Below are 24,082 nucleotides of genomic sequence, written 5' to 3' on the forward strand. Positions count from 1 at the left end.
GCTACATGTTATTCCAGAATCAATGGCAAGTCTTCTTTTATGTTTCACATTGCTTCTCTTTGCACTGTCAAATAGGCTAATTACACGCCCCTAATACCTTTCCATTGGTGTCTCTGTAGATAGCAAAGACCACCTGTGACTGAATTGGGCAGGATAGTGGCTTATTCACTTGGCAACAAAGAAGTATTGATGTGTCATGGTTGAGGTTGCTGCAATTTTCACCAGTGAAATGCAAATGTGACCAGGGCAGGGTCCAACATGGTCAGCATTCAGATTAGTTTATCGCGTGGCCACGGGCTACGCTGCACTTCTGACCCGCTGCTGCTACATCCACAGTGTTTCCATGCTGTTTCCTTCCCATGGCTCATGGAATCAGGTGTTCAATAGTCAGTGGGAGGGGGATTTCAAAGAAAAAACCTTGGAGTTATCTATTGTTAACAGCTGCACGGTTGGCAGGGGGCAAATGAGTTGTGAGAAACCTTGACCTTGTTTTTAGCTTTTAAGCATTTGTGCTACCTACAACATTAAGTGATTTTTTTACTTTAGAATAACTTCAAATGATCTCAATATGTTTTAGAAGGTATAAGTAACCTTTTTTGACAGATAAAAAATCTCTTGGCAGCTTCTAAAAAGCCAATGAAGCAAAGCAAAGTTTAAATATTATTATTCATTGGCTTTAGAAAAGAACAAGTCTTGTTGCCCCATAAAGGAAGATTTCAATTTGTAAAGGGTGGGATAATTATGACTTTATACATCTTTACTCCGACAACTGTCAGTGACTTTGGTCAGAAAAAAAAAATCATCAAAAAATGATTAGTTCATACCATAATACTTAACACTAGGGCAGCCAAGAGGGTCATTCTGACCCCTTGAACAATCCTGTAACTCCGTGAAATATGAGATGAGGGGTTTGTCATTTAACAATCTTTCTTAAAATGGGCTTATTCATCAAATTCTGAATGTTGGGGTGTTTGGGATTAAAAGAAAATAAATTATGACAATTTTTTACCTAGAACCATCAAGGACCATAAAAATTTAAATCACTATTGTTTACATTCATTTTAACATGAAGGCTGCTATAAGATAAGCTGAGTGGCTCAGAATGTGTGACTAACAGTGTGCGTCAAGTAACTTGAAAAAAGTAATTAGTAATTAACTACTGATTACTTCTCAAAAAAGTAATCCTGTTACTTTACTGATTACTTATTTTCAAAAGTAATTAGTTACTTACTTTTTAAAATATGATATACAAGCTGAATAGGTAATAAAGCAATAGACTTTTCAGCCCAATTCGATTTTTATGCATAATCCATCATATAAAATGTAATCAAATGAAAAAGTCTCTTCTTAAAAATTGTTTTTAATGGGCAGTAATCACTGGTGAACAAACATGTGGAGAACCAGGTAGTTGCTGGCTTTTCAGTGGGAGAACAGTTGCTGAAATGTACAGAGAGTCCTTAGAACGAATCCTAACAAATGAATAGTGAAAAGAGTAGAAAAACCTGGTCGAACAGTTTCAGGCAGGAGACCTGAGGACCTGAAGGTGCAGACTGAGGGATCCAAGTGTGTTTTTATTCCGTCTTTATCTTAAGACAGCTAATGCCACATGTTATCCAAAATTCATCTTTGACTTTCTCAAAGAAAAATCTTTCTTGATAATTAAATTATTTAGGTGTGTTAGCTGTTATGTTATTTGATTTACCTTAGTTTATTAGTTCATTATAACATGCTATTTTACAATCCATAATGAAATGAACAAAATCATTTATAAAAGGAACCCCTTGAAATTAATCTTAAGTACCCTTATTTAATTAATTTAAATGTGCAGAATCAGGTAAAAATCAATTATCTTCTTCAAGAAATTATTTACTTGTAGGTGTTGTAGGGCAGGGTCAAAATGGACTTTCCTGGCAGTTGTACTGTTAATTCTAAAACACAGTAATTCATCCTTGATTTGATTGGTTAAACTTATTAATTAAAGATTACAAACTAAAACTGGGAAAACACAAAAAATTGAACAGACAGCACGGAGGGAGGTCGCAACAACGAGCAGAGGAAGACGAGACGGAGACGGAGAAGGACGAGTGACTATCAAAGTAAAATACGAAGCACGTGAAACACACTGAAAGGCAGACTGACTAAATAGGCAAACAGGGAGCGAGAGAAACACACAGAGGCGAGACAAGACAAGACTAACGTCAAACAGAGAAACCCAATACTAACAAGGGAAACTAGAGGATGGGAACACAGGGGCAAGACCAAGAGGCCATTAAGACCGATCTTTGCCTTCTTCTTTGATCTACAGGTTACACTCATGGGACGAAGAAAGTATAGCTTCTGTCAAGGTTTTACATATGGAAGAATAAAAACATTATGTAGTCCTTATCAAGTCTTAATATTAGGTAAATATAAACCAAGATCTACAACAGCACATGATATTTTACACTGTCAATATTTATTTCACAAAAACTATGCCAAAATGCAGAAGCAGCGTGTCAAAAACGAATTTAATTTAGTAATTCAGTTGCTCGTGGAACCGCTTAGTAGCAGCAAAGTGAGCTTTTCTTTACAACATTGCTTCAGTTCAATGAAGGCTGTGGAAATTTGTTTATAGAGAGTTTTAAGTTCCTGCCACAAGTCTGGTATTTAAATGTTTGTATGACTTGACACTAAAAAATTTTTAATATAAAAGAAGGCTTTTACTTTAGAGGCTGAATACCTCTTAAAGACATTGATTTTTAAGTTTCAAATTCTTGTCCGAGGAGATCTAAAAAGTTTAATTTCACTACATAAAAAATGAAATGTGTTTCTCATGAATGAAGAGAGGAGAGCCACAGGTCTTTTGCTCGAGTCTAATAATGTGCATCTTCAAGTAAAGCATTGCCGGAGGTCCTTTAGACACAGTTTCCACATTTCCTGTCTACAGATTTTGTTTGTAGGTGAGGAAACCTAAAGATAACTGAATAACACTGACTCCAGAGTTTTTGAAATCTGAAAAAAATATGTGTAATACATTATATGTTCCAGAGTATGTCTGGAAAATGAAAGGTTAGTTGAATGGGGATGAGCCTGCTCTCCTAATCTCATTATCTGATGAAACCCTGCTGTGGCAAATATCTGAGCTGATTTCAGTTTGTCAAAAATCCAGACATACTCTCACATACACTGTCTAGAGTTGTGTTGATTTAAAAAAAAAAAAAAAAAGAATAAAAAATAAAAATCAACATCCGATATATTCTGTCCATGCTCCAGACACTGTGTTGCACATCTCTGAGTGTTTGCTATGATATGGTGCTGCACTCAGCAACTACAGACATCTGAGAAATAAGGAGGCTGTTTCGGACTCAGGATTTGGACAGGTCCTGTGCAGTTTTACACATTTCATGCATTATTAATGTTTCTACCAGAGAAACTTTTGGGTCCATTTTGTTAACAGTTACTGAATGTATATGCTCTTGTTGAATTTTGAAAGCTCACAAAATCTGTCCTTGGAGTTGGCTTAGATGCATGAAATTTTCAGTTTGGTGCCGTAGAACAGGAGCTAACATGACTTTCCAAAACCCAGTGATTCACTGTAGTTTTGTAGAAAAACAGTAGATTTTTTTTTTTAAAGTTAATGAGTTGTCATATTCTTGAGCCCCAAAAAAAACCACATGACCAATTTCTCCTATTTTATAGCTCATCAAACATTTATAAATTAGACATTAGACATTTTGCCTGACCAACTAAAAATCCAATAGACCGATCCGGTACAACATGACTGAATAAGATATGGATAGATACGATAGTTTCATTCTTGGCATGCAACCCCAAAACTATTTCCTGATAACAGAGCTAATATCTCTTCAATCACTGGATAAATCTCTATTATAGGCCTTTGTATCACTAGGTTCTCTGCTGAAGGGGAATAAATTACGTGAAAAAACGGAAAGCTAAAAGTCAATGAGCTTGAAGGGCCACCTGAAGATAATGACTTGTGTCAAGGGGAACACATTGTTTCACTGCAGCCTCGGAAATGACTTCAGTTGTCAGGTAGACAGACAAACACTGATAAAAGAACAAACGTACATTATAGTGGTGCTCACACCTCTCATCTGTAAAGAATCTCATTAATATCACTGGATGCTTCTTGCACTGTGTCATCACAGCCTTAAGCCCAATTCTTAATCAAAATTCACCAGTAAATATTCATGACAGCATGAGCAAACATGAGGTCTTGATTACTCCCATATGAAAATGACCTCTATCAATATGTAAATCATTTAAATGGAAGAATCTGCAATGGACTGGTTTCAGGACCCATACAATGTTTTAGCTTGTAGGGGCCAGCAGATCCCGTCTCCCCTCTGTCTCTCGCTGTCTGTTTCAAGCCCTCCCAGCCAGAGTGCCTTGCATTATTTACATGTTTATGATTAGTTAAGCCTCACATGGAGCCGCCATCTGCTGGAAAGTGGCATGTAGAATTGGACTGCCATTAGGCCTATTTATTTTTACTGAAGGAAAGGGAAAAAAATAAGTAGGAACAGCCGTATGGCCCCCAAAACAGTCCTAAAAACCACGAGTAAGCCATGAGTACCTAAAGTCATAAAATGTGGTATTTATGCTTAATTAAGTGTTCTATTGCTCAACATTAGTTTTTAAAATTTAACCCCAAACTAGAATAAACAGATGTACAGATGGTGCTTGACAACCAGTGCACTATCTGATGAACAAGTGCACAGCAATACAGCATCTACAGTACATGACAGAAAACATAAATATTAAACCCAATACATTTGCATTACAGCTGACTGAGAAGTGTATATACTGTTTTCATATAACAACTGCATTTTTTTTCTTCTTTTCAACATACATGACAAACAACACACAGAAAGGTACCAGATAAGCTTCACACTAGTAACTTTCTTGCTGTGAGGTGCTGTATATAGTGTAGTTGATAGCACTGTATGGCTAAATTTCATTTCATTGAAATCTAGAGGGATTTTGAAAGTGGGAAATTATGAGAAAAAAACTAGAGCAGCATGAATATCTCAAATACTCAAAAGACTGAATGTGCAGAAGTAGATATTCTTTCTTAAAATGGCATATGAGCTACATAGAAGCACTGTGCTCCTGTTAAGAATGTGGTCACCCAGCTAGCATCTATGTTGCACAGGGATAGCTGTCTAGCTTGGTGTGCCTGACTGCCAAGCAGGTAGATGGGACTTGTCAGGTGCAGTGGGCTGTGTCCTGACCACCAGTGCCAGTTGAAAATAAATGGTTTATAGAATATCCCAGAACAGCACATGCAAAGGTAATTTATGGGTCTCGCCATTCATTGACTACTCGAGATATATTGACATCAAACTGATCAGTTGAAAAACAGGTAACATAATGAAGCACTGAGCAGCGTCAGGAGATGCCAGAGAAAAATGGTGCTGAAAAGAGCCCGGAGCCTGAAGAGGTGGAGGTATGCTCTAAAGAAAAAAGAAAAAGTCAGGAGAAGCTAAAATAGGAAGAAGGCGTAACAGTGAGACTGCAAAAACTGAAAGTAGTGATTCTAGAGGAATTTAAATATCCAGAGTCAACCAGAGAAGGTAACTGTGTACAAGATAGGTGAAGAAGAGAGTGCAGGCAGGGTGGATGCGGATGATGTCAACGGTAGTTTAGGACAGACTGATAGTGACAAGAGTGACAGAGAAAGTTCACAAGAGAGTAATAAGACATGTTTGGTTTGGAGACAGTGGCGCTAACAAAAAGAAAAGGTGAGGTGGGGCTGGAAGAGTTGAAGATGTTAAGATTTTTATTAGGAGTGACAAAGATTAGAAATGAGTGTGTCAGAAGGACAGGTTAGAGTGAATTATTTGGAGGCAAAGGGCCAGATTGACTTTTTTTTTTTTTGCCTGTCCCGTTTGGCTCTTTTGCCATCAGAATTGTTGTCTAAAGGCAAAGAAAGATGCCCAACGGATTTACTTTACCAAATTGACCATCCCAGCCTTGCCATAATGGTCCATTTGATTCACCTTTTATTGTTTATTTTATTTTCACTTACTGAACATGGGACAGACTTGACTGGGGGAAAGAAGGGGAGAAAGAAAGAGGGAAAGAGAAACAGCTGAGAAGAGGGACGGGGGAGAAGGGCAAAAACCAAAAACCAACAGAATGAGCAGAAAAAGAAAAAAAAGAAGAAAAAAAAATGCATATATCAATCACCTGGATCACCTGCTGAGAAAGAAAAAAGAAAACAAGCAGAAGAGAACAAGAGTAATAGAATAAACAACATCACAATGATATATGGGAATATGACAGTAAATACTAAATATTAAACATTATTGTGCAGCACATAAGATCAACAGAACACAGTGTGCTTTGAGGTAGGAGCCAAAAAGGGTGTAGTTTGTGGGTGTGATCACCCGTGTGTACACCTGTGAGCATGGACGCGCTTGTTTTTTGTTTTTTAAAAGGTTCCTTCATGTAATGATCTGCTAGAGGGTGTGGGGGGGCCACAGCCCCGTCCTCCAGGGCATGAAGCAGGTATGGAGGAGATCAAAACTCCAGACATCCAGAGGCCCCCAGAACACAAGAGACCAAGGAAGACCAACAGAGGGGCAGCTGCGCCACTGTCCCAGAAAGAGCTGAGGAGAGTCCCAGATGAGGGCTCACTCAGCAGCCGCGGAGCAGAAGCCAGGGGGAGTTGCAGTGACGCGCCCGTGAGCTCCGCCGGCAGCCAGCCGTGCCTGAGTGACCGAGCCCCAGGCCGAGAGGCCGGGGGCACCCCACCTCCGAAGTGGCCCGAGCAAGCCCCAGGCTCCAGGTCCCGATAAGCGGCCGCCAAGGAGTGAGCCGGTGTGTACCTGGACGCCCATCCCCGGACACAAAGAACCACCAACGCACCGACGTCTGAGGGAGTCCGCCACTGGCAGGGGAAGTGGTGGTAGGGGGAGATAGGCCTCCATACCTTGGAGGGCCTAAGATGTCCCCAGAGAGGTGGCGCCTGACACCCAACCTGACATATAGACACAGAAATACAGGCACACACAGATACAAACATCCATTCCCACCCTCATGCTCTCATATACACTTACTCCACACTCAACCAACGTGGAGACAGACATAAAGAGACGCTGTACACACGATCACACTCCCCAAGCGTACTCTAAGCCCCGGGTCTAGGTACCCTTGCCCCTGGAGGGGGGGGAACTGCACCCAGACCCAGGTGGTGTTACCCTTTTCCCTGCGGTGGGGGGAGGCAGACCGCCCCGACTCCGCAGCAGCAGGGAGGCCCCACACTCCAGACCGCAGTCGGACGGCCAACTCCTCCTAGCCCCCCCGCTCCAGCAGGTCGCAGAGAACGGGGGTGAGAGAAGACTCCAAACCTCCCTCCACCCGCTCATTGTAGTGTTGATGTATGTGTGTTCTAAGGTGCATTTAAAACCCAGGAGGGCATGGAGCTACCTGCCAGAGAGCAGCAGGTAAGCGCATGGTCCCTCCTGCTGGCCCTCAATGTCTACGTGTATTTAACATTGAGAGGTGGGCAACGACGCCAGGGGTGGGGTGTACACCCTGATGGTACTTTGGATTCCGTGTATCGTGCCCACCCCCAAGATCCTATATGTATGTGTAATGAGAGCGTGAGTAATGTGAATGTCTAAGTTGTGGGATAAAATTGAGGCAGGGGCAGCCAGAAGGGGACGGGGGGGGGGGGGGGGGGGTGGCCTCCTCTGCACCCTGGTGACATACCCCTACTCCAAGGTCCTGCATGTGTGGGTGGTTGTGATGGAGCGGGAAGAGGGAGGCAGCTGGAGATGGGGAGGGAAGGAAGGGAGGGGCAAGTGACCCCTCCCTGGGGCCAGCTCCCCCGCTGACCCCAGTAGGCACCCCCATACTCCGCGACCCACCAGGGAAAGGGGGCCCAGGCCCATCCAGACCGGGGCCCAGCGCAGCAGCACCTCCCGGCCCCACAGAGCCAAGGACAGTCCAACCAACCCCACCACAGAGAAAACTGCACCCACCCCACCATCCAACAACAAAAGGAAGTATTTTGTTGTTAGCCCTCTATCAGATTTAATCAAATCTGCATCCATCCTGCTTATCCAGGTCTATGTTGCGGGGGCAGCAGTCTAATTTCATCAATTTTAATTCTAAGTAAACATCCTTGAAACTCATTTGGTAGCAATGAATCCGTTTCATAAGAACGGTTGCTTTATAACAGAAAACACATTGTTCTGATCTTAAAGCCAAAGTAAATACATCTACATGGCATTTCCTGAAGATTGTAGCCTGTTCCCATAACAGCACAACCCAAAGTTCAAACACTATAACATCTGCTAACAGTATGGGTGCAGATTTGCTGTCTTCATGTAAATCACTTGGCTCAGACTTCTCTGTTACTCTCATTATATTATTGCTGAATCTCCATAGTTTGCACACCAACACAATATTTGAATCAGAATATAAGAATTGAATGCAGTGGATACTTTCTAGTATCAATAAACAAATAGTAGTGGAAGGGAAGCCTTCACAGTAAAAACAAATAATCATTTATTATTGCTTTCAAGTTGGAAATAATCATTTTTTTCTTTGTCTGTCTACCAACAACAACTCCAACATGTCCTTGAGTGTTTATTTTTCTAACCGCTTTTTACTTTCAGTCTCTAAATTTTTATACAAACATGTTTACTTTCTAGTCCTTAAATTTTTTTAAAACAACCTTGATTGTTTAGGTTCAACAGTATTATCTATTGTGTTTATACTCAGGAGTTAAAGGGGGCCGCAAGGTGTACGCATGTTGTGGTGGAGGTGCTTTGGTATTTACATTAAAGCTGATGATGCTTAGATTAATTCACTGAATTCCAACTTTACACTAATTGCATATTCTCTAGTGTCAGTGTAGGGGATTGACGTCAGAATAACCTATAAAACTGCTGTTGTTGTTTGTGCAACATAATATGTAAAGTAGTTTTTTAATACAGGTATCTGTACTTCTACTTAAGTAAAGAAAGTCTCAACGTTTGCCACCTCTGTGAGAGCCAAAATAACATATTGTAAAGGTAGCCTTCATTGATTACAGCTCTCTATTTATTATAGGTCCAACACAAAAGCATCAGAACAAACATTTTGACTTTGACACCATTTAAGGACAAATGCAAAAGCGACATTTCTTGCAAGTGTTGTCTTATTTGATGTTAGTTGATCCCGACTGCAACATGGTTGACTGAAGTCAGCTGTCATTAGATTGTGATGGCTGTCTGCCTCGTACGAGTGAATCCGATCAGATTGTTCCAGTGCTTTGTCTTTTCATTGCAGGAGGTGGAGCCCCTCCTGTCAGACACAGGTGCACTGAAAGAGTGATATAATCAGCTGTAGACGGCATGCTTCACTCACCCACCGAGGTAGATAACCCCAATAATGCATTTGTTCATTTCTCGTGTTTTTGACAAGAGGGAGCAATAAAACCAAAATGTAAGAGTTGACAGAAGCCGAGAGCCGACAGATTGCACTTACACGCTATCTTGAAAAAGGATGTTTCTGTTGTCAAGTGTTGTTCTTCATGCACAGAAGGTAAAGGTGAAAACAGTTTGATACTGTATTTTATTATGAACTACAGCAGCGTGAGTATTTGAGCAAATTCACTTCATGCATATTTCAATTCAGGTGGCAGTTTTTTAATCCGAGCACTCTTACACTGATTTATTTATGACTTTTAAATAATCATGTACAGGTAGTGCAATATTTAAGATCTGTATCATCTAAACTTTGTTAAATGAGATGTTGCTAACAAAGGACTTTTTTAAAATAATGATACAGTCACAATAATGATAATGATAGAACTTCAAATTATGGGCTGCATGGAATAATGATTAGGAAACTGAAATCTGAAATCAATACAGTAAAAAGATTTTTTTGGGAAAAAAATCTATCCCCATTGTATCCCCCATTCATTGCTCCACTCTACGCAGTATTTTGTGGTCACTTACAGACACTCCATTAGCAGTCCATCCACTCAACCTTATGGAAGACCAGTTCCTCCAGAAAGCTGTGGGGTGAAATGTGACGCAGCCTCAACAACACTCCTTTTGGTGCCACTAGGGAGCTGTACACATTGATTAGTAATTGTCCTTGCTCCTTTCCTGAGATGCTGTTTGTCCCACAGGGAGGTGGCCATTACACCACAGCTAGCCACAGGGACCATTCAAAGGCAATCAGTGCAGACAGACTCAGGATAACCACTTATATGGCAGAGTGCACTGGCTGGTATTGGTAACAGCAAGCAAAAAACAAGAAAGTCTGGAGAGAGAAGTGGGATTGGTTTGGAAGTGGAATTGGTTTGGTGTGGGAATGTCACAGCAAGCAGTGTTGGCACTGTAGTGAAGGACTTTTTTGAAAATATTCTGCTTACCTCTGTGTAAAATCCACCAAAGCTCATTACTTATGAGGATGTGTCTATTCAAAACCCATACCTGATTCAAATTTGTAATCCCTTCTAAGGTCATTTCCTTGTGTAACCATATACCAATGCTAATGTTTCTGTTACATTTGGATACCTGCACGGATGTCCTGTCCTGACACAGCAGGCAGGAGGCCATTTGTGATCTCACCATGCACAGCTTGTGCAAAATACCTTTATTTTAGTCTGATGAGCCTTTAAATTGAGCATCACTACTGGTGATTATACTATCAACACCTCTACTGTATCATCCTGAGGAATAGAGGGAGGACATTCGGAACAAATGACCTGAACACAGTGCTTGAAAACATACACATACATACAGTGTTGGCTTCACACAGTATTAACACAGTCATCCTTTACCGCTCAACCTGCTTACCACATTTGGCTCCACATGATTTCATAGAAGATCCAGCACATGCAACAAATGCAAACCTGTAAGTGGCTTGAAGATTACTTTGTAGGGAGTGATCAAAATTTCTATCGTGTATGTTGTTTTTTGCCCCTTTAATATCTTACATGTGTTTGCAATTTGTACTTGTATTATAAAGAATTCTCTTGACACAATTATGTTTTGTTGTCTTTTGCCTATGAAGTGCACTAAATCCGTGGTGTAAAAATGAAAGAAATTTGCTTTTTGAAGCTAAATCGTTGGATTTTACATATAAAGAAGCTCATGGTACCTTTGGTCCCTTACCTTCAGGCACAGTGACAATTAAGCCTGTCAGGATATCTCTCTGAATTTTATAATATACCACAGTTTTAAATGTGGTGTCTATGGTGACATTTCAGAATTGGACCAAACTGTTTGAGATGGGTTTACAGTTGTGGTCAGTTACATTCAGTCATTAGGGTGTAAATGTCATAATTTGGTCTTTTCCTGATTTCTTTGTATATTTCTTTATCTAGAAACAAACAAATCAAAACAAATTTTAATTTATTTTGGAGTTTCTCTAATCCACATATGGTCAAAAGTATAAATAAAGGTTCAAATTTAAACATACAGATGGCGGTGTACCTACACCAGATGCTTATGCTAGCTTTCAACAACTTTCATGCATAATTTTAGTTTGATACTTGAAGAATTTATAGACTTTATTTAAAGTGCTTTGTTTCCTGTCAGGAAACCAGCTTTTAAGCATAGTCCACAATTTTTCAGGGTTGACGTTGGCACTTTGGAAAGGCTATGCTAGAAGCTTAACGTTAGGATGTTTTATCCCTTCCAAAATCAGTTTTGGTATGTGTTGTCATTGCTGTCATTGTCCTGTTGGAACACTCATTTCTATCAAACCATTTAGCTGTTGATCTGAAATGAAGCTGAAGAATTTGGAGGTGGTGCTGCTCCTTCATTATTCCATTCACTTTGCAATGTACCAGCAGCACTGGCACCAAAATAGACCCAGAGGAGGATGTTACTACCACCATGCTTGACAGTTACAACATTGTTTTGAAGGTTGAAAGGCTCACCTTTACTCCTCCAAACATACCTCCGGACACTGGACCTAAATTCCTTGGACTTCCCCATTGTTATGTGTATTGGTGAATCCAGTGAGCCCTAACTAACAAATAGTTTTCATGCTGGTAAAGACAAAATACCAATCTATGTTATATGTTTTTATATGTAATTATATGTCTTTATGTTTGCCTTTGCCACAACAGTCATTTAATCTGGATCTCTGCATTCAGTTTTGTATTTAATTTCTAAAAAGCCTTCTTTATTGTGTGTCGATCAGCTAACTAACTTGGGCATTGAAAATGCCAATTTTTTGAGAAACTTTTGGATTTGTTTTTGCAGTCAGTCAATTATCCAAGTAATTTTGAGCTCCTAAAAATGGGGGACTGTGTATAAAGATGGCTGTAATTCCTAAACAGTTCATTTACATTTTTGTTAAACCCCTTGCATTAAAGCTGAAAGTCTGCTTTTTAACCACATAATGATTGCTTGGTTTAAAATTGATATTGGTAGTGTGCTGTGGGGAAACTATAAAACTGTGATATACAAAGACCCAATCGTGTGAGTTTTCAGTGTTCATAAGGTAGAAATCTCAAGATAAAGTTAAAGGTCATATTTCATTGATGATAAAAGTCAATTAATTAAATTCATTTAGAGTTAACAGGATAAGGTTCAGGGTGAATCATATCTAGATGTTCTCATATAGTACTGGAAAGCCTTGGGTGTCTCTGCAAAACCAAAGATTCAATTTTCAGTGGAAATATCAATATTAATTACATTCTTGCTTTCGTCTGTGTTTGTGGAAGATATAACGTAGAATCCTTGAAGACCTGTGAAATAATCCAAGAAAAAACATTAATAGTTTTTCAGCCATTAAAATTATTTGCTTTCATGTCCCCTGAATAAGCTTGAAAAAAGACATAAAACAGCATGATACAAGAATAAAGTTACAGTGTAGCCACGGGGAGTACATAATAGACTATCCAATTGCGCAGTGATCAAGCAAAGTCACACATTCTATTCAAATGTATAGGAAATACTGAAGAAATGAACTGAATTGGAAACATTATGAAGAACTAGACATCAATATGGTAACATACATACATAGTATCTCTTTGTCCAGACATAGGCCTTATAAGTCCCATAATCATTTCATCCATCACTTCCAATGGTGCCAATATTCTATGGATGACCCGTTGAAGACATTTGCTCTCCCTAGAGGGGAGTAATGAGCTGAAAATTTCCCAGACAATAAATTCAGTATGAAACTATCATTAAATGGCAGTGTCAGAGCCAGGTGCGAGTGAGTAGGAGCGAGTGAACCAGATTCTGTCACTTAGCTCATTATTATTCACTGTTTTGGACCACTGCAGTAAGTTAATTTTGCTGCAGAGAGAGGATCTCAGATGTCTTGTCGTGACTCAGACTGAAAATGTTGAAAAACTGCTACAACACTGTAGAGATGTGGAACGCGTGAAACCATCCCTGCTTGAGCAGTATATTGATCTTCTTTCTGCAAAGTGTTGACACACTGCATAACTCCACAGAGCGGGTTCACCTGCTCTGCACCAAACCAAATCATCGGAGACTCTTCATGTTTACTGCCCCTCGGCAACAAAACAATGAGACAAAAAAACAAAACAAAACAACAACAACAGCTTTGTTTGAGAAGAGAAGGAGAGATGGTGTATGTTTGAAATATTGTGACGATTTATTTTAAATGAAGCACAATGGATTAATTTCCCTTCACTCGTGCAATGAAAAACTGACACATCTCGCCCTTTAGATTTTCTTTTCTGTGCTGCTGCAGATGAAAGCAGGGCAGGAATCACGCAGCTTCAACATTCTCACTTGCAAATTCAGGGATGACAGGGTTCCTCCGCCAGCTTCAATTATGAATGACAGCCTTTTATCTTTTGCCTGCTAATTAGGTGAGATGATGCTATATGCTCGCATGACGTTCTCTTCCTTTTTTTGTTCTCTTAGATACCTGAATTCAGCATTTCACAATAGATACATGGGAAAAAAAATGGGTCAGGAAGAATTATCTTGGAGTTCAAAATAGTTAAGTTTAAAGAACAATAGAGGGACTCTCAAAAGAAAATGAGCTGCCTGTATATCAAGAACAAGAGTGAAAACATTAACTGTACTACTCCTGGAAGTTAGTTAAGTGGACACCCTTCATTTTTTTGTGAATGTATTAATAATATAGAATAATCCTTGAATACTCCAGCGTTCCCACTGTCTTTCTTTTTTTCCTCACGCTTCTCTTCTTTTCTTTTCACGGCCATGTAACTGCTCCTTGTCCAGTGTCACAGAGTCTGATTTTAATCTGGTATCCAGAACTTTAAGTCATTTTGATAGTAACATGGAAGCCTAGATTTAAATACATGTCAAAGAGGCCACTCAGAAGGATTAGGTCACAGTTGAGAATCGAGGGTCATTCTGACTGGATCCAATTAGCTGTCTTTGACAGGAGGCCATGACAAGCATTACTCTGTAGCGACATCTATTTCTCTGAGCTGGGGTTGTCCCTTGCAGAGGGATGGAGGGATAGAGGACTCAGAGAATAATAGAAGAACAAACAAGTCACGACTTCAGGAGAACACCCACCAGATACTCATTAGAAGAGAGTGCCTCCGCCCTCCCCTTCCTCCAGTATCCCCGCTCCCTCGCTTTCCCCTCCCATCCTCTGAGAGTTTTCTCCTTGGATTGGATAAGATGAGAGGAATGTGCTTTTTCTGGGCTCTTGGACACTGACAGCAATTTTTCCAGTTTGCAGACTATACCTTGAGCAGTATTGACAGCACTTTTGATAGCATTCAATTAAATTTTTTTCCTTTTAAATCTTCCAGTGGTGACGGTACTTTTTGTTTCCATTCTGTGCAAGGATCGTTATGTTCATTAGAATACCCACTTCTAATTTTTTTTTGAGCTCCTGCTATCTTTTTAAAATGATGATAGCCTTTAATTTTTAAACTTTAATATTTGAACATTTGATGTGTGTCATTAAAAAGGAAAAACTGAATATTTAAAGAGTGGCTCTGCTTGCTAAGAGCCTAGCAGATAGCAAAGTACAATGAATTGAGCGATCAGTGACACACAAAAAAAAATCTACTGGCTGTAAAAAATCTTAAAACATGTCACCTTATATGTGCATAAACTCTGATAAGCAGTTGCTTGAACAAATGGTGTTCTAGAAAGCTCAGTCCAATTCAGACCTAAAAGGTTATTTCCAATGCATGAAACTAAACCTCACAGGAAATGAAGGTGGTTAGAATTCAGTCTGATAATGGCATGTATATTATTGAGTAAAAAAAAAAGGGAGAAAAATCGTTTTCAACAGATAAAAGTAATTACACACACAGAACACTGCTCCCAGGGACTAAACTCTTTTTACTTGTCAAGACAGTAAACAAGCGGTGGAAATGGGGCTGAGGGTATCAGTGGTCCTTTGAAGTGTTCTCTTCTTGTTTAAAATAAGCACAGTAGCTTGCTTATTCCCCTTCACTACCATGGGAAAAAGGAGCAGCTTAGGCAGGAAGCTCTGTGGCCTTGGCACCCCATTGCAGGGACCCTGGACAACAGCCTTGAAGCAGGAAGCACTGGGTGATTGACTAATCATATTCAGGTCCCTGGACAAGTGCCTTCTAGACCAACTCCTGCACAGCTGTGTGTGCCTCTGAACCATTACCAGCTGGGCTGAACAGATAATCCAGCTAAGGTTATAGAAAGGACAGCAAGAGCACAGTAAAGACTGGGATCTAGAATTAAGGTTTCATAATGGAAATAAAAGCAGCTATCACTAAATTTGAGATTTTATATCAATGCTGGCAAGACTTGTCCAGGGTGTAGCCTGCTTCTTACCCCATACTGCTGCGACAGGCTCCAGTTGCTCCCATAAAATGGATAAGTGGTTAAGATAATAATAATAATAATAATAATAAAGCATGCAAAAATCCTCTGTCTCTCATTATTTTAAATTTAAAAAACCTGACATTTCATTATGCCCGCAGTTATTTGTCTTGCATTTAGACAGTCTGTCACTTCATGCTTACCTCCCTCATATATAGCATCGCATAAATGACAGGTCACATAGTGCACAGTCTTTGCTAACAGGGATTTGCCATTCATAGCAACCGCTGTCATTGCTGTGGAAGATGGAATCTGATATCAGATCATTCAGCATTCCAATTAAGGATGGTTTAGGGTTTTAGGTTGCCAGCCAAGGCTAGATTAGTTATATTATAGGAGCACATCTCGTGTGCTTGTAATATTTGTTTGAAAGGGCTATTTGCTTGAGTAGTCCTCTGCTCAAGTGCATATTTGTAACACAACTTGACTTGAAGGAAATCCTTGGCAACTAAAACTATAATGTTACACTTAGGTTAAGCACTTTAAGCACAGAAATGCTTAAGCACCTTTTGAAAGCAATCCAGTGAAACTTGCCCCCTTGAGGAGGCATTTTTAATACAAACATACACAGGAATGGTAGATAAACAGCACAATGTGTGTTGACTGTAGAAATATATTTTAAACCACTTGGTAAATCCTGTAAATGCTGAAGATAGCTATCTTTATTATCCTCAGACACAATTGTCTGAATTCATTTTGTCTTACAAGGTCTTTTGCTTCATCCAAAACAAGTATAATCTGTTGAAAAGGATTCAGGGTCACAAAAGAAAAAAATAAGAAAACCAAGACCTATAAATTGTACACAGTAACAAACAGATCCCTTGGTATTATTTTTAAGGAAAGAAAATATTTCCATATTTTTAATATTTTTTTAGTCATCATCATTGTGGATTTCCAGAAAACACAGTCTTATTTAGGATCCAGCTCACAAGTAATCATTACATTTTATAACTGACTGACAAATGGTATGATAACTATAAAAAAAAAACAGTTTGTCTCAACGCTGTGTAACACAAAGAATTTGTTTGCGTACTAACAATTTGTTTTCAATATTACAACGCGATTGAGACTATAGATCAACTGCTGATTCAAGCGAATATTTTAACAGAGTATAGAGCTGCAACCCTGTGATACATGCTATATCGAGTTTAAGCATAAAAATAATTTAGGTGGGTTAGGAAGAGAAATCACTGTAATAAAAGTGTAATAATGCCTAACTAATCATCCTTCAGGGGATAAGGCTGGTTTGTAGAACTTACTCTGTGTATATACACTACACATGTCTTCAACATAATCGAAGCATGCATTTCATAACATGCAAACGACTTGACAACAACAATCTGTCTTATAAACCTGTGTTACATTCTTTACAACACTATAGTTTGTTATTTTTTACAAAAAGCTCTAATACCTCTATTGTAATGAATAAGGATAAAACAGCAAGAATCTTAAGTGAGTTGTAACCCACTTAGCTGCCACTGACAGCTGAGCTTCTCCCTGTAACAAGGCTGAGACTTGTTATGGTAATTGTGGTATATATATCCAATAGAGAAACCAAGAGCCAGAGTCAAAGCTGGAGTTCGTCATTTGCTTGTGTAATGCAAATTTGAATCTTCATTACACTCTTTGTCACATTGAATTACAATGTTCTACATTTGAATAAGAAGCTGATTTATATATTTTGTTCTGGATAAAGATTATTGCTAAAACTGGGCACGAAACAAGTGTAAGGCTTTAGGCATCGGAAAAAAATCTAACTTAAATTTGACATGGTTGGAATAAGGAGGGACGTGATGGAAGATGGACACCATTTTCTGTGACCAAATCGAGGACTGCCAAGCCGTCAGAGGAGAAGGAGATTGGAACACTGTTCTCATCATCTTTGAGCCACTGGGTAATGGTTTAAACACTAATCCCGAAGGATGAGTGTGGTAGAAACATCCACTACAGCATGCTCCAAAGATTGCACCTCTTCTGTTTGATCACATGAACACAAAAACGTCATGGAACAGAAAAGCTGCAGTGGTGAAGCACCTCTGCTCTGCTGTTCTCACTGTAAGACTAATCATAGCACTTTTTACTTACTGCATCTGTGAAATATTTGTATAAATTTTTAGGCTATGGCTAGGTTTGATATGAAACACATTTTGTTTTCTGTTCTATCACCGCAATCAATACAATGCTTGTACACTAACCATGGATGTTGGCTTGACATTCAATAAGTGGTGGTACTCTATGACACTTAGAAATGAAACCCAACAGGTGTAGCTGTCAGTGGAAAGTCAAAAGGCATTAGAGCAAAGGCTACCACCAGCTCTGTTTGCCTGCAGGCATCACTGCCAGTTTAATTATTGTTTTGCTGTCACAGAGATAATTCATTAAAATTACCATGCTGCTGTGAAACATTCAGAGGCTTGCCAGCTTGTATTGGTAGGACAAATACTGGAAGTTGCAATGTACTATTAATATGATAAGCTAAAAAACAATGACATGAAGAGTTACCCATAAAAATGAAATTGTGTCCAACACTAGCCATCTTTAGCTGAGTACAGAAAGAAATCATATGGGCACAATGTTACTTTTATTTTATTTTATTTATTTATTTATTTATTTTTGTGCATCATTAGCTGAACGTTTTATTTTGTAGTCGATTGGCTTATTGTTACTGGACTGAGCTGTAATTAATGATTCAGAGAATGTCATTGTGTTTAATTGCTGAGGAATTTGTTATCATCTATTTTACCCACTGGCAATAAAGAAATCCTTGATAGAAGTGTGGCCAATCTGGGAACTAGCTGCTGCAGTATAGGAGAGGGATTCATTAAACCTCAAGGTTTTAGTGGACTTTAATAATGATAAAAACCTTTAGTGAGGCAATTTCATAAGCAAACAATGGAGTAAAACAAACTGAAATGGGTTTTAAGGTTTGCTAGGAAGTTAAAGCTTATATCTTTAATAGCAACAAAAAACGAAGAACATAATAAATGTTTATATTCATTTAACAAAATTTACATTTAAACATCAATAGCGAACCTCTATTTTTTAAGACTAATTCATTTAAATATATAAAAGTATAGATCTGAAATTGATCTTTCCTCTTCTTCTCTGCTTCTGCTTGCAGAAAAAAAGCAGATATAACATGACTATTAGCGCAACAAAGCTGATGCATTGTGGGAGATATTTCCATCCGTGATGCATCTTACACCTGCAAGGGACGTGTCTCTTACTGCCAGACATGCTGTCACCTGTCCCCGGAGGACCAATTATTCTTCGTGTTTGCCCTAAAGTCTAACCATGAAACACATGAATAAAATAGAATATTTGAATAAAATATCAACTGAGGTATATGGTTCACATTATTGATGGCCTCATGATTACATCAGCCTGTAGGTTTTCTGGTTGTGCATCATTGTTTTTTGTTCCCACAGTGGGAAATTTTAGTAGACTGTATAGGTTCCTTTTAATAATAAAGTCAAAGTTCTATATGTTTTTATCATCCCTATATTCTGTGAAAAGATTAAGACTGACACTGCTTTAATCTCTCTATTAATACTGGTACATATTGGGTTATATTGAGCAGTACTCTTAAAGTGCACAGTGTATTTAACAACTTTCAGTTTCAGTATTATTAGCTATATGAAAAATAAAACCCAGGGGCCTTTCATCAGAAAATGCTGCTTATTGCATTAATGTTGTTGCCTTTATTGACATGTAGCAAACACAATTTAATTTCTATCAAAGGAAGGCTGTGTGCATTTGCATGTCTGAAATGTTGTAGCAATCCTCTGGAGTCAAAGCTGTCCAACCCTTGGCAATCTCACAGCCTTGAAGGTCAGCTTCTCTAAGGCAAGTGATAACCCTGACTGCAGCTCTTTTTGCTCATCATCCATTTTGGCAAATGGGAAGACCGAGCTAATCAATCAAGTGCCATCAAAAGGCAAAACAGGAGTCCTGATCCTCTGTATCGACTACTTGGATTATAGAGGATGACCGTGTATGCTCACTACGTGATTTGGCTATAACTACTACCTTATAATAACAACGGCTAACTTCAGAATTCAAACAGTGTACATTTGTCTCGCTGTAAAAAGATTGATCTGTTTGAATGAAATGTTTGTTCCATGTTATAACTGCAGGAAATTTGTTGAATGTTAAATTATAGAGAAAATCAATCTATTCCAACATCAAACACTATATTCCCATAATTTCTTCTAGCAGATGGATGGAGCAATAACAGAAGTACTTCAGAATGTATTCAGTCATAGCAAATCTGTTAGAACTACATTTGATATTAAATAGTGGGCATCTGACTAATAATCTCATTTGCCAATTTGTTTTGTTTTGTGTGCATAAAATCAAATTCTCTGTGTATAAGCATAATATTTAAAGGTTTGACAGCATAGCCCAGTAAGTGATTTTCATGCCTGTCAAGAGTAAGAATCTTAGTCACATACACATAAATAACAGTTTACATAAAGCTAACCTGTTAAGATTTTTACTTCCACTGCTCAAATGGAAAATAAAAATTAGTGTATTTTGGGTATTTTACTGCATTTGTGGAAGGAGGAAATGCTATTTGAATTCCTATAGTGTTTTAGTAACTCATATTATTAACTAACCATCCATAGTACCTTACAACTTTGCAACTTACACTAGGCAGGAGGTGAGGTACACCCTGTATAGCCAGTCTTTCACAGGCCTATTATGGGGAGACAGACAGACATTCAAAGCCCACATTTACATCTACTGCCAAATTATAATCATCAATTAATCTTAACATATTTAGACTGTGGGGGAAAACAGGTGCACATCAAGGAACCTCATGCTGTGGCAAAGAGTACTGTATATGCAAATTAAAACGCTCAGCACAGCTGACCAGGAAGTTCAACCCCTCAAACTTCTTGCTGTTAGTTAGTAATATTAATTACTGCACCACCTTGTAGCCCACAACAAAGCTAGTTGAAGTGCTGAGACAATTCTGCTTTTACTTTTTCTGGTATTCTAATTAATATTGATGCCCTGCAGCTACCACCTAAAAAATAACATATAGAATTTTAGTTCTTTGTCTAAGTACGGATAAAAAGTGTATTGAGGCAACAGAACAAAAAATTGATTATTTATTTTCTACATACAGAATTTAAATATAAGAGATGCAAGATTGGGGGACTTTATATAATATCATTGTAATTTTTGTGTCTAAATCCACAATACCTCAGCATTATCCTACAGATAACTGCTGTACATTGTATTCAAATCCCTGTTTCTAAGAGGAACTGTCATTCGAGTCTACCAGTATTTTGTCAGCTCAAAGGCCACATCCAACAGCTGATAATCCATACAATGCAGGAACTTTTAAAGATAAACGTGTAAAAGATTCCTGAAATAGTTAACACGATATACTCAGACATTTAGAAAACACTGAAGATCAAACACTGGGCTAACTCTTCAGAGTGTCACTCCTGCCTGAGTCTGGATCTGAACTGTGTCACACAAGAGCTTTGTGATCAATAGTCATGAATTCTCCTTGAAAGAGAAAATTCAGTTTTAGTGAATAGATGTTTCACAAAATTACATCATGTATCAGACTATACACAGTGAGACACATGTTGAGTTTTCTCAGTAAATCAGAACACAGTCATTCTGATGCCATTTTAACTCATGCATTGTCCAGTTGAACGTCAGCTTCAGGGTTCTGAATTATAAATGCAAAAATAAGAAGTCATTCATTTTGTTTATACAAATATTTAATGGAGAACAAGGTCATTCCTTTTTTCATAGTAAATAACAGCTCAAAACGATTGTTTGTGAATGTTTCCTACAGGTTAAATTAATGAAGATCCAACAGGCTGATGAACTTATTGTAAAACAGTTACTTAAAGTCCTATTATTACAATAAAATACAAAATAAAAAATAATCTAGAGACAGTGGTAACACTAGTTAAGAATAATAATAATCAAAGAATGAAATACAAATTGTGTGCAACTGTATTTATGAACACTTTACATTATAATAGTGTTTCTTCACACCTTATAGCTTGAGGTATAGAATCTCTTTCTTTTTCAATATTAGATTGTTTCATCGAGATGAGTTCAGCACAAGTATGTATTGTTGTGAATAAAAAGAAGCACATATCCTGTATATCATATATGACTGTGCTTTTATTCTCCTGATGCAACAAAGAAATCATTGTTTTTCCCCCCTGTCCTAGAGCTACAGCCCCTTTTAAAATATCCTAAAAATATAAAACAGTTTTAAGCTCGGTGTGGACACAATCTGACAGTCCAAATGTCAAGACAGTGCATTATTTATGAGAGTGCAAATTCCAGAGACTTAACCCCCAGTGCTTGATTCAAAAAAACACAGATATTTCCTGAGAAAATGGCCATGTTGGAGTATCGATCCAAATGTTAGATAACTACAGGCAGTTTGTGTAATGAAGAACTTCTCCCAACACAAATTGTGCTGCTATAATCACAACTCTATTCACTGGCATGCCATTTTCCTCTATCAAATGAACAGTACTCAAATGCACTGATATACTAATCCCTGTGCAGCCTTGAGATTTCTTAGCATTTGCCAAGCTTTGGCCCTACCTCGTCTGAGCAAATATACAATCAATTTTACCTTCTTGTCTCCTCTTTCCTAATCCCCCAACTTCTCTCCCTGCTCGATACAGTTGAGGTTCGGAACACTCTGCTCGATGGTTTTTGCCCTATCAGGTGCTTTGTGGATCGAATGTCAGTACTGTCAGGCAGCTTGTCTCAGTTTCTGTAGATGAATACAGTAACTCCTCTTTATCCTGTCTTCTATACTTCACCTTGTCTTGCATGTGGTTACCTTTTTTGCTATGCTCTCAAATGAATAGATGTAATAGCTTTAACACAAAAATCCATTTCTACAGACTTAATCATTTATATATATATATATATATATATATATATATATATATATATATATATATATATATATATATATATATAAAACCCTCTATTACATTATTGTACACTCATTATCAGTTGGATACAAAGGCATATTAGAGGCCTTAGCCCTTTTATGATTAATCAAAAGCACTTGAGGATAAAGGCTTTGTATCTGATACCTTTGAACAAATTTATCCAATTTCACACAGTAATTGTAATGGCTACACTGGAAAATCTTCTCTTTTTTAAGATTTTGGCACAGTGCCTCATCTTTGTATTTTACTGCTTTAATATAGATGTGATAAAGGCATTTCACAGTGGTGACTCAGGATCTGGGATATTATATTGTACAGCCTGAATAAACAGAACCTCGTCAATCATTACCTAGCACGTGTTTTAAGATGCTTCATTAATGACTTAATGAATTGCGCTTTCATCTCTTGTCCTTGCTATAGTTAGATATTTCCATGTAAATGAAGCTTAGATTTAACTTAAGTAAAGAAGATCTATATTCACTTAAATGCCTGCATTCCTGGCTGGTCTATTCTTTAGATCACTTCTGCTTTCCCACGCTGTCAGCCTTAATTATGTTGTCATTGCTCTGGACAAATAATTTTCTAGCCCACCTTCAGCGAGCCAATCACCCTCTGTCCCATGTGCTTTAAATCTCGCTGCTTTTCTGTCATTCTGCCTTTCAGGCTCTTATTTGTATGACCTGCCTCCTCCCTGTCTCCACCTCATCCTGGCCCAATAAAGATCCTCATCCAAGTCGCCACTTGGATCACTTGCCCAGTTTAGGTGTTACTCCTCTAAGTGCTCCAGTTATCATGGGTACGACTGTTGTCTTCAACTTCCACATATTCTCTAGTTCCTCTCCCAGCCATTGGCATTTCTTGAGATCCTTCTTCCTGATGTTGCTATCACTTGGGATAGCCACGGCCTTCTTCCTCTGCTTGTCCACCATCACTATGTCTGGTTGGTTAGGCATTGCCCGTTTGTCCTACTGTATATGAAAGTCCCACAGGATCTTAGCTCGGTCATTCCCAACCACCCTGGGGGGCGTATCCCATTTGGACCTTGGGACTTCTAGGCAATACCGTCAGCACAGATGTTCCTGTATGCTATGCCATCCACTTGATTATGGTGTTCCATAGATTGATAGATGTCCTCTATATTTCGATAAATTTCTATATGTAAATGTATTTTAATGAATCAATTTCAATTCCTTTAAATGACCTCCCCATATTGAACCTATATTGTTAAATTAAATGTAAATTTACTTAAATTATTTCCCTTAAAACTTTTATATTAGGATCACTGAACTAACCTCCAGTCATGTGATTGTGTCACATCTGCACCTCACCTAA

At 38.5% G+C, this 24,082-nt stretch overlaps 1 protein-coding gene across 1 annotated transcript in view; it reads left to right on the plus strand.

Moving 5' to 3' along the window:
- Positions 1-7,648, plus strand: part of LOC146657884 (uncharacterized) — a 32,857-nt gene extending 25,209 nt beyond the window's left edge. Inside the window, exon 2 of the mRNA XM_085426244.1 lies at positions 6,444-7,648. Coding sequence (XP_085282370.1) covers positions 6,444-6,803 — 360 coding nt within the window. The 3' untranslated portion in view covers positions 6,804-7,648. The remainder of the gene's footprint in view (positions 1-6,443) is intronic.
- The last annotated feature ends 16,434 nt before the right edge of the window (positions 7,649-24,082 follow it).

The sequence above is a fragment of the Rhamphochromis longiceps genome, linkage group LG12, assembly GCF_057381845.1.
Source record: "Rhamphochromis longiceps isolate RC_006_pf linkage group LG12, R_longiceps_female_GT1.1, whole genome shotgun sequence".
In the NCBI taxonomy this organism is placed as follows: Eukaryota; Metazoa; Chordata; class Actinopteri; order Cichliformes; family Cichlidae; genus Rhamphochromis; species Rhamphochromis longiceps.